At 37.7% G+C, this 15,361-nt stretch overlaps 1 protein-coding gene across 5 annotated transcripts in view; it reads left to right on the top strand.

The window, feature by feature from the left end:
• The window catches only part of LOC114684978 (adhesion G protein-coupled receptor E4-like), a 67,752-nt gene that overhangs the window by 15,024 nt on the left and 37,367 nt on the right, over window positions 1-15,361 (top strand). For 4 of the 5 annotated variants that reach the window (XM_037197939.1, XM_037197938.1, XM_028859532.2 and 1 more), the window contains exons 2-3: window positions 11,728-11,818; window positions 15,158-15,208. In XM_037197939.1, the coding sequence (XP_037053834.1) occupies window positions 11,770-11,818; window positions 15,158-15,208 (100 nt within the window). In that variant the 5' untranslated portion in view covers window positions 11,728-11,769. Of the gene's footprint in view, window positions 1-11,712; window positions 11,819-15,157; window positions 15,209-15,361 lie in introns of all 5 variants that reach the window. The other variant, XM_037197937.1, reaches the window with a different exon arrangement.

Genomic DNA, 15,361 nt, shown 5'->3' with positions numbered 1-15,361 from the left:
ATCATCATGATAATCAGCATCATCATCATTTCTACCACCCAGTGCTATCACAAAGAATACAATCACTACTATTATAACTGGAATTATAGCAACCACCAATATAATTATATCACCATCTCAATCACCATCATCATTTCTATTATATCTACCACAATTACTTACCTTGGTCATTATTCTGTGTCTTATTCAGTTAACTTTTTCAGTCCTTATTCTGTGCCAAGCAGAAATTGTGAGCTGTGGAAAGCTGTATCACTAAATCATCATGATCTTAGTAGCTACATTCCATGCTCCAGTGGAATATTAAATATACAAAATACATGGGAAGCACAAACTGGACTTGATACATTTAAATAAAAGGACACCAAAGTTGAGTGTAAGTGGATTGGAGTCAGATCTGGAAGAATTTGAGGTGGAGTGTAAATATCATCAAAATATGTTATACAAAAGACAAAAATCCTCAAAGAATTAAGAAAGAGGCAACAAAGGAATGCTGAAGGCAGAAGAAATAGTATTCTGCAGGGAAAAAATGGTCATATTTTTCCAGCATCAAGTGTTCAGGCTTGAAATAAAATATATATAAGTAACATAATACAGACTGAGCAGGTTGAATTTATATACTTCTAAACATATCTCTTCATATACTTACAAGTGTGTATGTGTGACAACAACTAAAGAAATACACTATGAATCTGAGAGAGCAAGGGATTAGTACATGGGAAGAATTGGAGGGAGGAAAATGAAGAGGAAGAATGATGTTATGTTTTAATTCTAAACATTAAACATACATCAAAATAATTTTTAAAAGATGACACACTAAAAGTAAAGAGATAAAGTCACAACCTCAAGATCACTGATCATTTTTATAGATTTAACCAGATTTAATATTTATTTCATAAATGGTTTGTTTTCTAAAGTGTTGTATGAGCTGGATAATCTGTAAGGTAAAATGCACATATAAAATTCCACATATATGTACACATTATAAACATAAACAGATATGCAAAACATATGTTACATTAACACACAATCAATAGGTAAAATACTTAAACTAGTATCTGATATAGTTTTCCTCAGTAAGAATGCTATAGCTTTTTGGGGAGGAACAGTTTTTCTCAGTTAGAAAGGATCACTCATATTATATTAAATGTTCTCAGTCTAAATGCAGGTTAGCCTGTGTACTAGCTTAGGATGTCATTTAAGTGCTTGTAATTAGCACCTAACTGTGGTTGATGCTCTGAGAAAATTCTTAGTAAATGCTGAGGCAGGCCTGAGAGATTCCAGACTCAGCTATCCACTCACAGTGCAAGCATGAAAGCAGGAATGTGGAGGTGGAACAGCATCAGAAACAACCTAGTTTTTAAATTGTATTGTTTCACCAATTATTAAAATACGTTGTGGTTGTTGTTTTTCTTTTTGCTTTTTCCCATCCTCTTTCATTACTTCCTCATTTCAAATTTTTTAGCTGGGTGAGGTAATCCAGCATGGGGGAACAGGTTCTCAAAAGTCAGATAAGGGCCAGGGACAGGTCCTGATCTCACTGAGAGGAGCCTTACAAACAGACCAAGCTACACAATTGTCACACACATGAAGAGGTCCTAGGTTGGTCTGGTGTAGACTAAAATAAATAAAAAAATTGTTAATTTAATAAAATAAAATTTAAATTTTGTTGCTGTATTATATTGTATATCCAGGGCTTTATTCACTCTAAGCAAGGGCTCTACAGTTTAGCTTTATCCCCAACCCCATTATTATTATTTTTGACTATCAAAGCAATGTTTTTTTAAAAATATGTTTAATTGAAAGAAAATTACATCACTTCCAACTCCCTTTTCCCCATTAAGCCCTTCCAGCTTACCCTCCCTCCAATTCATCCCATGTTCCCCTACAGTCAACTTGAAAAAAAATTTTATTATGATTTTTACACCAACTCCCCCCCACACACACACATCCTGCGGAGCATATTTTGGATGTTTCCACATAAGTGGTTTCAAGGCTTACCATTCTGCATTGCTTAAGCAAGAAGGGGCTCATCTCTGGAACAGGTTTATTCTCCTTCTGCTATTGTCTGTCAGTCATTCGTTGCTTGTAGTTTTTTGCATAGTGGCAAGACTCCATGACATTTTCCCTTTCCACATTAATGTGTCCACTGATGTTTCTGTTCTTCTTGTCTTGTTTATGTGGCCATTTCTAGGACAGACTGTTTCATGGCTGACTTCGTGGTATTCTGGCTCTTGCATGGTATTCTTCCCCCTCCTCTGTGATGTTCCCTGAAATATGGTTCACAGGAATATTTTATTTTTAATTTTCAAATATGTTATAATAGAGTTTACTTAAAATGCAATATATAAAATTCAGAGTAACAGTTAAAATAAATATAAAATCATTTGTATTATTCTCCTACAATTATCTATAACTTTTGAATATATTATTCTATACTGCCCTATAATCTCATTTTTATTATGATGTTGTATCAAAAATATTACCTAGGCTATTTTGATATAGTTATGAAATATTGTTTTATTTATGATATTAAATTATGAACATTAGGAATATTATCATGCTGTCTTTTCACTTACACACCCAGTGAGTTACATCTCCATTCAGGCCCTAGCATTTTTTTGAGGTTTTATTATTTCACAGATTTACAAAGAACAGTGCTTTTTTTTTATTATTAAGACATTTTCTGTTCATTTTACATACCAACCACAGATCTTCCCTGCTCCCTCTTCCCCCTCTCCCCAAGTCTCCCCCCCCCAAACCTCCTCCCCATTCCCATCTCCTCCAAGTCAAGATCTCCCATGGAGAGTCAGCAGAGCCTGGTACATTCAGTTGAGGTAGGTCCAAGCACCTCCCCCTTCACCAAGGCTGCACAAAGTGTCACACCTTAGGCACTGGGCTCCAAAAAGCCTACTCATGCACCAGGGATGGATCCTGATCACCCTGCCTGTGGGCCCCCCAAACAGAAAGAGCAGTGTTTTTGATGATACTATGCACAGGACATTCTATTTTAGATATCCAGACACCCACTGTCATTTTCCTTCAGGCGATTCGCTTCTCAATTGTAAGGTGATTGTGTCAATAATGCAAACCATTGCTACAGTGACTCATTTACAATGACATTAAACACTTCCTGTATTTTGTCCTTTAGAAATGGATTTTTCACATAAGGAACCTGTATTTGGTTCACAATGTAAAACAACTGGTACCATGGGAGTTTTAGTTACATCAGTTTCCCAGCCACATATTCAAAAGCAGTTGATACTGTAAGTTTTGTAAGTGATTTCCAGGAATATTTTATGAAAATACAGACTCACAGCGTGTTCCCTAACATTTGACCTAAGAGAGACTGTTCCATGGATGACTTTATGGTATTCTTCATGGTATTCTAGAGTCTCTTGCTTTATTCACATAAAAATTACAAGTAGACAAAGAGAAATTCTGCCTGTATTGTGGGAGTCTGCTGGAGTCCAGCTCCAATCTGTTGAAGGGCTCTTGGGGGAAGGAGAGAGGAATGAGGAAATGATAGGTAAAAAGATAGAAACTATTAGAAAGACAGAGACACAGGATAGCTTCAGAATGTCCCAGGGTCAATGCATAATTGCCTCAAGGTTTATTTCAAAGGGCTCTTTGTACAATGCCATGGGGAGAGACAAAAGAGTTCCCCCATCAAGATCAAAGCACAACATAAAGCCAAGTGTAGACCCTTCAAAACACCTGGTATCCATGCCTGTGGTCAAATCATCCCATTATGCAGCCCTGCTGGGTAAAGCAAGCTCAGATTCTCTGACCTTGAATAATTTGGGCCCCCATACTATGTTGGTAGTCTAGTGCTGTGGAACACTTTAGGCCTATATGCTGGAATGGGAAATATGAAGGTTTACAGCATCAGGCCCTGTGAGCTATTATTACATTGCTCCCCAGGGTTAAGAAGTCAGTAGAGTATGGCCCTAGGCACTTAGATGGTGAATTACTGTTCTGAATTTTAACCACCACCAATGACTTGAACACAACATCACTAATAGACAGCCCACTACTTCCAACACCCATGAACTATAGCAACAGACAGAAGTGGACTACATCTGTGAGTCACACAACACTTGCTGGTCTGTTGGTGTTATGGTGCAGACTTTCTGATAGGGTTAGTAATCTGAACAGGAGTTAGTGTAAAGACCTCCAGTCTAGGGTCTCCAGACACCTAGAGTTCGGCAAGTCTCTGAAGCTCATTTAGTGGCTAGGAACTACAGCCACTTATTTTTATCTCTTCACAGATTTCATCAACTTTGTAGCCTCCTCTTTCTGCCTCTAACTATCTTTAGTTGTCTTTTCATCAGTTGCTGACTCCACCCTCTCTCTGTTCATTGCCAACTCACCCCATTCTAACAATGATAAAGAACAAAAGTAGGCAACCATGGGAAACTAAGCTTAATTGCCAGCATTTGACCCCACAGGAATGTGCATCAGAAATGCACAACATCCATGTACACAGAAAAGCACATCTGTAAGTAGGAAAACACCAATTAAGAGAAGACTTTGATGGATTTAATTTTGCGATACTAGGAGATGATCCAGGAGGTATCACCAGTCTGAGCCAGAAAGTTAATTGAAGAGCTCAGTTGATGGTCAAGGGAAGAGTTTGACAATGGTGTCTGTGCAAATCATGACACAGACTTTGATGCAACTGAAGTGTTCCACTTACACCAATCACAGGCCTTCTGGAGGACTACTGGTGGATTTTCTTACTATAGACTTGGTGAAATGTCTTTAGAGTTATTTATTTCTCATAAAGGCTTATGTGGCATTCCCTGTAATCAATATTATATTACTAATTTGTTCTGTGATCACTAACAATGTGGATATAAAAGTATCGTTGCCATACATAATCCTGACTTTACACTCAAGCATGTTTGACTTATAGTGCCCTCCAAGACTTCCTTGTCCAAGAATGAGCTGGACTCCCTATCCTGGGAAAGGGGGAAATTAGAATAAAAACAACTCATGATTAAAAGTACCACGTCCTCAAGAGAAGAAAACATATCTTGAGTATGGCTGGGAGGTGAAGAGTCCCAGGCAACATCTAAGCAAAAGACTCAGCTACTGTTTACCTTGTTATGTAAAGATATCTGTGGTAAAATTGGCCAATCTCACCCAGGAGAAGATGTTCCCCATGGGGGCCTCTGTTTTACAAGCCTCTTTTGGCCATTTCTGCTGGCATGTGACCTCATCTCAAGTATGTTTCTGTTCGTCATGTTATTATTTTAAGTCTGCTTGCTGTGTCCTTAATATTCAGAGAGCACAGCAATAATAACTTGTTCTCCAAATAGAACACTTCTCAATGGTGGGTCAAGCTGCTGAAATAGTCAAAACTGGAACATACCATCAACCCTGGTCATGAGACACCATGACCATGGCAACTCTTATAAAGTAAACATTTAATTGAGGTAGCTTGCTTGCAGTTTCAGAGTTTCAGTTCATGATCATCATGACAAGGAGTATGGCAGTGTGCATGCAGATATGCAGATATGGTGCTGGATCTGGGGATGCTACATCTTGCAGGCAACAGAAAGTCAACTGAGACACCGAAAAGTATTCTGAGCATAGAAAAACTCAAAACTCAATCCCTCAGTGATACACCTCTTCCAACAAGGCTGTACCCAACCCAACAAAGCCATACCTCCTAATATTGCTACTCCATATGAGATTGTAGAGGCCATTAACATTCAAACTGCCACAGCATTGGTCCAGTGAACTAATGGAACATCCTTGAAGTGATTGTAAAGTATCTAAGAATTGAGGACAACCTAACCATTTGCCAACAAATTTCCCTCACAAGGCTACCAGATATGAAGTAAGATCCTGTCAATTGTCTATAATGTTTACTCACAGAAATATAATTGTGCACATGATGACAACTCATTTGTGAAATTGGTGTGACAAATTTTCTGTTATGTAAATATGTTTTGAATAAATGTGTCCATATTTCTGTTATGTTACAGATCCTCTAGCTGCCTGATTTCTCATAGAAACCAAGCCATTCCCCTCAGTAGCTCTTCCTGTACAGTTGCTACACACCCCTGATCTTGTTCTTGTAGTCTCCTTATCAATCAACCCTTGAAACTCTAAAGCAAGCCCCACCCCAATAGCCAGACTGTAGCTAGAGTTTTCCTGCCTTGCCCACAGTCAGGACAAATGTTTATCACCCGCCAGTCCCACAGCCACTCAGACCCAACCAAGTAAACACAGAGACTTATATTGCTTACAAACTGTATGGCCATGGCAGGCTTCTTGCTAACTGTTCTTATAGCTTAAATTAATCCATTTCCATAAATCTATACCTTGCCACATGGCTCGTGGCTTACCGGTGTCTTCACATGCTGCTTGTCCTGGCGGTGGCTGGAAGTGACTCCTTCTGCCTTCCTGTTCTTTCTTTTCTCCTCTCTGTTAGTCCCACATATACTTCCAACCTAGCCACTGGCCAATCAGTATTATATTTATTGACCAATCAGAGCAATACATTTGCCATACAGAACATCCCACAGCACCAGACCCCAAACAATTTTGAATCAGAAATTAATTTTCATCTAGGGCCTACTTACTTGGTTATTGCTGGTACATTGACTGGCTCATATAGTATATGATCCCTTTTGTTCCCTAGCCTTCAGCCCCCAAATCATGTAAGAACAACAACAACAACAACAAAAAATCACTCAGAATTGAGAAGGCTGATTCCCTTCAGCACCCAGGGCACACTGTGCATTAGGGCTATAATTCTAATAAAGCACTCATCTGAAATACAAGTTGTCTTAGCTTCCTTTGTACCAAACCACTCATAATACCTCTGATCCTATCTAACAGTTTCTGATATTGATAATTCCTGATTATTCTCCCTGCTTCATATAGATATTAGCATGCAAACTTCTGCCCTTTGCTATTGATTTGATTATTATTTACTTACTTATCAGTATGAATTTGTCATCTCACCCATATCCTCCCCACACCCCTTTTGATCCTGTAAAATTTCAAATATGCATGTGTATAAATATGGTAGTATAATGTCTCTCCCTGATCCATTGCCAAGCTAGCTTCAAAAGTGACCAAGTCCTGTACAATTTTGATTTCTCTTTATTTTTTATTGCTTCAGAAACCACCACCCTACATAGCTATTTGAGGCAAATCTTAGTAATGTCACCTAAAAAAACTAGTATTTATCATCAAAAGTATGAGGCACCTTTTTTTAAAAAAAATCACAGATATATACTAATAAATTGTTTAGAATGGTCAAATAAAGCACCATATAAGAAATCTCAATGAATTGCCCTATGAATGAAAAATGAATGTAAGTATTTCTAACTCATTTTTGAAGAGGGCATGTGTAGTCAGAAGTTTTCCTGTGTTTCGTCCATCCTGCAGCCACTTGGACAAATAAACACACAGAGGCTTATATTACTTACAAACTCTATAGCCTAATGGCTCAGGCTTCTCGCTAGCTAGCTCCTATAACTTAATCCATGGCAATTAATCTATAAGTTGCCATGTGGCTGTGGCTTACCAGTACTTTTATATCTTGCTTCTCCTGGCAGCAGCTGGCATCTCCTCTGCTTTCTTCTTGTCTCTCCACCTGGACTTCTTGCCTGCCTCTAAGCTGCCTCGCCATAGGCCACATGACTTTATTTATCAATAAATCAGAGCAACACACATTCACAGCGTACAGAAAGACATCCCATAGCACTTCCTCTTTTCTGTCTAATCAAAAAGGAAGGTTTAACTTTAACACAGTAAAATTACATATACTAGAGCAGTCATCAAGCAAGAATTACAGTTACAATATCTAGTCTATTTATATTTGGCAAAATTAGTAAATATTTTACTATTAGTAAAATTAGTAAATATTTTACTATCTATCCTATTTTGTGAGTCTAAACATATCTAATTTATCTTTTATCATAACCAAGGAAAATTTTAACTATTTAATCTTCAACTACATCAAAGACCCCAGAAGAATATAATATTGCCTGAGTAAACAGGAAGTACATTGTAAGCAACTTCCAAAAATCTAGAATGACAGAGACATCTGGCTGCCTGGACAGTCACTGATAGTTCCTCTGCAATGTCAAAGCCTTGACATTGCAGAGGAACTATCAGAGAAACTGAGTTTCTCAGTTGCTTTTAACTCTGTCCTGTAGAATGTCTGGCAGTCTCCTCTGTGAAGCAGGAACCTGAAGGACCATTTTACCTTGTTTTGGCAAATTCAGTGGTTATTTTCCTCTGAGTCCTGTATGTCCAGTTTATACAATATATTATCAACAGTCCAGGCAAGAGGAGCTTCTTGCCTAAATGGTTATTTTAGCCAAGAAGAAGATAACCTCTTTATGGAGTGTCTTCAGTTCCCATCTTCCTCTTTGAAGTAAATTGGTGCTGCCAGGAGCAGATGTGTCTCACTGTCCAGAAAATCTAAATTTTAAAAACATTTTAAATGCCATATTCTGTAGGTCTTTGAAGTGTTTGAAGATTACCTACCTAATTGAAATATATCTATATACCTAGAAAACTTAACTAACATGACTATAAGTTTATCATGGGTGACTAATTATTAATCTGTATTTCTTAATTATACATTGCAATTTCAAATGAGCTGTACAAACATAATACCTTAAACAAGAGTAGATACACACACACGCATATAAACAAAAGTAACTTTAAATTTGTATGAATAAACTAAAATCCATAGCAATGTAAAACATTTCAAATAAGTTGTTACTCTTTAAATGTAGATTCAATAATGTATCCTTTTATCCTATCATATCTATATCCTATCCTCCTTTTTCCCTTTAGAAAGATGTTGACTATGACCAATAACAATTTGTAACCAACAACCTAAACAAAGACAAATATCCATAATCCAGTTTTTGCAAATGTGTGCATAGTTTTCTAGGCTACTTCCTGATGATTGTGTGTGCTGGTAGTCTTATGGAGATCCTGAGAAAATTTGAAATAATGTTCAAGTCCTTGGAAGATTGTCTATAACCTTTGTTGATAGGTACCACCTGTTAAGGTTCAGGAGGTCTGGCTTGATCAAATCTGATCCACCTTAACCTGGAACAAATCCATAGCCTCTTGATTCCTGTAGAAACAAAAACAGAGCCTCCTTTCCAAAGCAACATATCCTTAGATCCAAATTTTGAGGTCAAGATACCATATATATATATATATATATATATATATATATATATATATATATATATATATATATATAACGTAGCAGCCACTACAGTTAAATGTGTCTCTGCAGTTAAAAATCGCAAAGACAACATAATCCAGACTGTGTGTGTGATTTCCATCTTTATGTGGCTATTTTTATATTATTTTTACTATTTCTTTAATTTAAATCTACTTCTTTATATAACTGCATATATTCCCTTTTATCTCTTTTTTAAGCCTACAAACATTTTTACACACATAAACTATTTAGAGGTTTATTCCATCTGAATCTGACTTATTGTGAATTTACAATCTTCTCTGACCAGGAGAGATGTTAAATTGTTAAACTGAGTGGCTAAGATTGAATCAGTAGCCTTGGCTGCTGACTGCTCATTTCAGCTTCCCAATATGGTGGAGGTAATTCACTGCCAGCTCTGGGAGCCATGTTCTCTGCTAACACTGGGAAGCAGTGGGTCCATGCCTCCATCCAGCATCATGTAGCCCAGAAACCTCTTTTTTACTTTTTCTTATTTTTTTTTTCCATACTAGCAAAAGCTAAATCGGCCATGCAGTTTGCTGCATGGCTTGGAGACACCTGTGTGTGCTGCAGTCGGAATCCTCCATGCTGTGTTCAAGCTCGCATGCCATGAATCTGCCATACTGTAGTTCATGGCTTGCCTGAGACAAAACTAGGAAGCTGTTTTTAGCTCCATTTTAGAATCTCTTATTAAGTTCTCTGAGGTTTTAGGTAGAAACTTGAGCCAACACATTGGGCACCCAAATGTAGTCAGAAGTTTTTCTGCCCCTGTCCTGTAGCTGCTCCAACAAGTAAACACACAGAGGCTTATATTACTTACAAACTGTATGGTCTAATGGCTCAAGCTTCTCTCTAGCCAGCTCCTATAACTTAACCCATTTCTATTAATCTATAAGTTGCCACGTGGCCATGGCTTACCAGTACTTTTACATCTTGCTTCTCCTGGCAGCGGCTGGTGTCTCTTCTGCTTTCTTTCTGTCCCTCCACTGGGATTTCCTGTCTGCCTCTAAGCTGCCTTGCCATAGGCCAAATGGCTTTATTTATCGATGAATCAGAGCAACATATATTCACAGCATACAGAAAGAAATCCCACAGCAGGCATGCTTTTTAATTTTTGGATTTATTCTTTCAGAATTTATGCATGTACACACAATATATTTTGACCACATCCACCTTCCAATCACCCCTTCCAGACCTTCCCTCTCATGTGCCCCTCCAACTTTATATCTTACTCTTCTGTTTTTAATAATCCAGAGTCCAAAATTAGTTATACATAATTGTCTATGGATATAAAGTCATCTATTGAAACATAGACAATCTACCAGTGGCAACATTCCTGAAAAAAATCACTCTTCACCCAGCAGCTATGAACTGCAAAGAACTCCCCAAATATCAGAAAGAGTACAGTACTGTGGAAGTTTATGGGACCCTGTTGTGTATTATTTGTTTTTATTCCTTCCTTTCACTTGTGTCCGTGTGCCAGTGTCTGCATGTGTGTGTGAGTGCACATGTGTGTTACATGCTTCTGAGTGCATAAATGTGTATACTTATGCATGTCCACACAGAAACCAGAAGAGGGTGTCAGCTGACTTCACTCACTCTCCACTTTATTCCTTTGTGACAAGATCAATAGGCAAATTGAAAACTTGCCATTTTGTCTAGGATGACTGGCCAGAAAGATCTAATTTTCTCTACTCTCCACTGCTGGAGTTACAGGCATGAGTAGCTGTTCCCATATTATATACACATGTTAGTAACTCCAACTGAGCTCCTTATGCTTGCACAGAACACACTCTTGCACAGAGTGCCATGTCCTCAGGTCCAGACTGTATAGCTTTTGGAATAAAGAAAATGTGAATTTCAGAAGAATTGAATGTTGACTATGAAGGCTGAGGTGGTACAAATTCATAAATAAGATAGTATTCAAAAGTTCTAATTTCAGATATTAAAACTGAAGTTGTAAGCCTTTACAGCATGATATGGAGACTACAGTTAATTATAATACATAGTATATTCCCAGCTACAAAATTAGGCTCTAAGTGAAATCATAGAAAATGATGCAACTGTGAAGCAATTATGTGAAGCAATAAATGATCTTTGTTTTAACATTATTTCACTATGCAGTGTCATATGTAAGTGTAATATTGCCCTCCACAAAATGAATGTAATTGTTAGTGAAAACTTGAAAAGCAATAGTAACAGTGAGTGTAAGAACAACCTTACTGTGGAGTCATCAATGTGTGAACTGGGTTTTAAATCCCAGCAGAACTGACTACACTGAATGCTGATTCTTGGCTATCGATTAAGGAGTAAGCATGCCTGCTGTAGTCAATGCTACTCTGGTCATCTTTGTCATATATTTTCCTCTAGATGGGTTGTCACATGAAGTTACTGATGGAAAGATAAAAGTCAATGGGTTTGATGTGCATTGTTTATCTGTCTTCTAAGTTTTCTGGCCACCAAGAGATCATTGTTCATAGGTTCATTCATTCCAGGAACTCTCACCCAGTCCTGTTGGATAGATTCTCAGATCTTTGATGCTGGCTACTGGAGATATGGGAATCAGGTGCCTGCTGCGTACCACAGGTAAGTGGAAAAGAGTACTCTCATCTCCCTGTAGCTTTGCTGTTGTAGCATTTCTTACCCATAATTGTTAGTTTTTCTAGCAACAGTGTCATTTGACTGTGCTATTAACTGTTTGTATTGCATTTCTTGGTTTGAGATTCCTCATGCAGTGCCTATAAGTACCAAAGAAAATGAAAACCCATAGTGAACAAAACCAAACTTTCAGCAAAAGCTGACATTTTACACAGAAAAGCAATCTATTGGAGAAGCTCACAGATTTGAATGAAAATAAAAATCTGCAAAATTTTCATCATCATTATCATCATCATAATAGTAATAATAATAATAAATATTCAGTGTCTAAAATTGTGCAATGTGTTCTTGGATCTGACATAAAATGATTAATTGCACATCACAGTTTACTAAATAGTTTTATATTTTGTTTCTATCTCTTTTGGTTGCTCAATTTGGTTCACTTCCTTCTCTGTCATTGCCCCACTTCGGAGTTTTTTGTCTTATATGAAGGGCCAGAAAAGACCAGGAAGGTGAGTATGAATATTAAAATCATCATTAAGTGCCCTGTGATGATGGAGGCAAACTTCACCTGGAGATGAATGTGTATATCGTACTTTCTATGCAGTGCAAATCAGCAATCAAAAAATGCCTCATATTCTTGTCCTCAAGTAAATGTAATAAAGAAATTCTTCAACTAAGGCCCTCTTTACCCATTTGATAACCAAGATCAGCCATCATATCATCTATTGGGTTTTGCTTAATCAGCTAACTCTCAATCTTGGCATGGCTCTTCATCAATTAAACTGCCTTCTCTTATTTTCACACTGTGTGATCGGCTTTAGTTTTAATGAACTATTGTCTTGACTGGACAGGGGTTGCTATTTTTCATCAGAGATATCAAGAGTAGTTGTGGGTTTTCTTATTTACCCAAGGTTTAGCTCCTTCTTTGTGAGGTTGGCTAGAGTGGTCTTAGAGTAGCTGGAGACATTTAGAAGCTGTCTTTATCCAGAATTTAGTGTGTTGCAATTAGATGCAAACATAGATTAGATTGCCACAGTGTCTTGTATATGTTCCCGAGAAAGGATGGTGAGTCAATTGGAGACTGCAGGGCTGTTTTTTTTTTTCCCAGAGCACTCTACTTCCTCTTATCTGGTCAGCTTGCTTATTTCATATTTACCTGTAATCCCTATTATTTATTTTCAGAGTTTTCAGTGTCACAGTCTTAACCCTAACTTTCCTTTTTAACTCTAACATTTGCTTTCTATGAGCAGTAAAAATATCTGTTTCAAAACATATCAGCAGAATCAGATATCTACAAAGCATGGCTATTTAATCTCAATGTAACACTTTCCTTGTATTTTCAGGGTCCTCCTTGGTAGAATTTGGGGAGGGAGGAGAAGTGGAAATTGAGAGAGTGGGAGAAAGATCAACCTTTAGGCAAAGGGGTTGTCAGGGATCCAGATGAGCGATAATGTGAAACGGGTTTCACCCACCTCAGAGAGCACAGAATTAATTATTTTATGGTACCCTATATGAGAGTAGGGAGAAGAAAACTATTATGCCCAAGTAAATAGCCCCAGGAGCAGGACACTTGAGCTAGACTTAGAGGATAGTTTTTGTCTCATATTTTTGTTTGTGCAGGTGAAGGAAAGGTCCTGAGGACACTCCTGCATCAAGGGTATATGGAATAGCTATGGGCTTATATAGTGCACAGTGGAATGTTTCTGGCTTCAGTCATTCTACATTTGCGGGTCTGTTATCTGGAAAGTTCTGGTCCCAGGATGGAGAAGACTTAGTTCTCATGACATCTGTGAAGTAGTGTGTGAAGCTTTTTGCATGAGCTAGAGGTTATGAGGTCCAATACATATGGTCTGTACTTTTCTACTTTTCACTCATCTTCCTGAGAACATCAACATTACTGCAGGTTAAATGTCCCCTATAAACACTATCACTATCAGCCATGTGCATCACTTGGGCACAAGGAATATGTTCAGTGTGAGTGAAGATGTACCACATTTCTGAAACTTGTACTAGATCAGAGACTCAATACACACAAAATGTAGAGTATTTTAAATAACGTGTATAGCAATATATATTTTTCTAATTACACATGAGTAGATGGTACAATGCTAATGTCTAAACCCTCATATTATATAAAATATAGCATTGAAATCAATTTCACCTTCTTGTGGACCCAGTACTCTTTTCATGGCATACATGCCTGGAACATTTGAATCAGATCATACTGATACTGATACTGATACTGAAAGAACACTTTCACAACATTAAATTCACTAACATTCCCTTATGGAGATGGGGCTTCATAGAGCATGTTTGTTGCCTGTTCCCCAAAAGGCAAATAAGCAGTAATGATTCCTGTGTTGGGAAAGAAACTCTTTGGTGGCATACCTGTACTTCAGTTGACCATATTCCTATAAGTAAGACCTCACACATGCTCCTGGAAGTAACCTCAATTAAACTAATTGGATCACCAAGGTAGACTTAGGTAGAGTAATTCCTTTGGATTGTTATTAGATTCTTGTCCCAGTTGGCTTTCTGATCCTGTGGTAAAAATAAAGAATTTGGGGAGGAAAGGCTTTATGTTAGCTTACAATTACAATTCTCATAAAGAGAATTCAAGGCAAGAACACAAAGAATGAAATGAAGCAGAGACCAAAGAAGAATCTTGCTTATTGGCTTGTTTCCCATGGCTTACTCAGCTAGCTTTCTTATACAACTATGGGCCACCTGCCCAGGGGTGGCAGTGCCTGTGGTGCCTTGGGCCCTCCCACATAAATTACTAATCAAGAAAATACCTGCAGTTTTGTCTACAGGCCAATTGGAGCAAATAATACTTCAATAAATATTCCCTCTTCCAAGCTATGACAGGTTTGTGTTGTTGACAAAATAAACCAGAGCATTTCTTTTTCTGAGAATAATAAAAACAGATTCGACTAGAAAAGTCACCCAACATATGCATTCTTTTTGCATTGTAATTTTCTTCATATGGTGATTGGATTTAGATTCATACACAATGTGGGCTTAGAAGCCTACACTGATAAGAGGGAGTCTTAAATATAGAACAGAGCTTGTGGGTGTGGAAACTATGAACCAGCCTTGGAGGTACATATGGGTTCACTGGTGGGTTCACAGCTACAATAAGATATATTTTCTCTTTTTCAGTAATGCAATACTCATCACAATTTACCATGACCACTGTAGTGAACTAATGTGGATGAGTTTAAGAGTCTTCTCTATAAGGCAGCCAAAGATTGTAATACTCGCAAGCAGAGCTAGGGCCCCAAAGGAACCCAGTTAGAATATTTCCTCATATTTCTTTTTTAGCTCTTGGTGTCCTGCTTGTCTGGTCAATATTACAACTGAAGAATACTTCAGGTGAGTCTATTCATAGATTAAACTGGGGTAAAAGATAGTGGGGTATGGAATTATCTACCCTGGAAGTGAAGTGATCACTGTTAAGTGTTGAACTTTTTATGATCTTTATATTAAGTACCATTGTCCTATCTCTAACATCTTCATCGTCACCAT

Source organism: Peromyscus leucopus, chromosome 22 (assembly GCF_004664715.2).
Source record: "Peromyscus leucopus breed LL Stock chromosome 22, UCI_PerLeu_2.1, whole genome shotgun sequence".
NCBI lineage: Eukaryota > Metazoa > Chordata > Mammalia > Rodentia > Cricetidae > Peromyscus > Peromyscus leucopus.
Note: the sequence above shows the minus strand (reverse complement) of the source record. Positions and strands in the feature narration are given on the sequence as shown.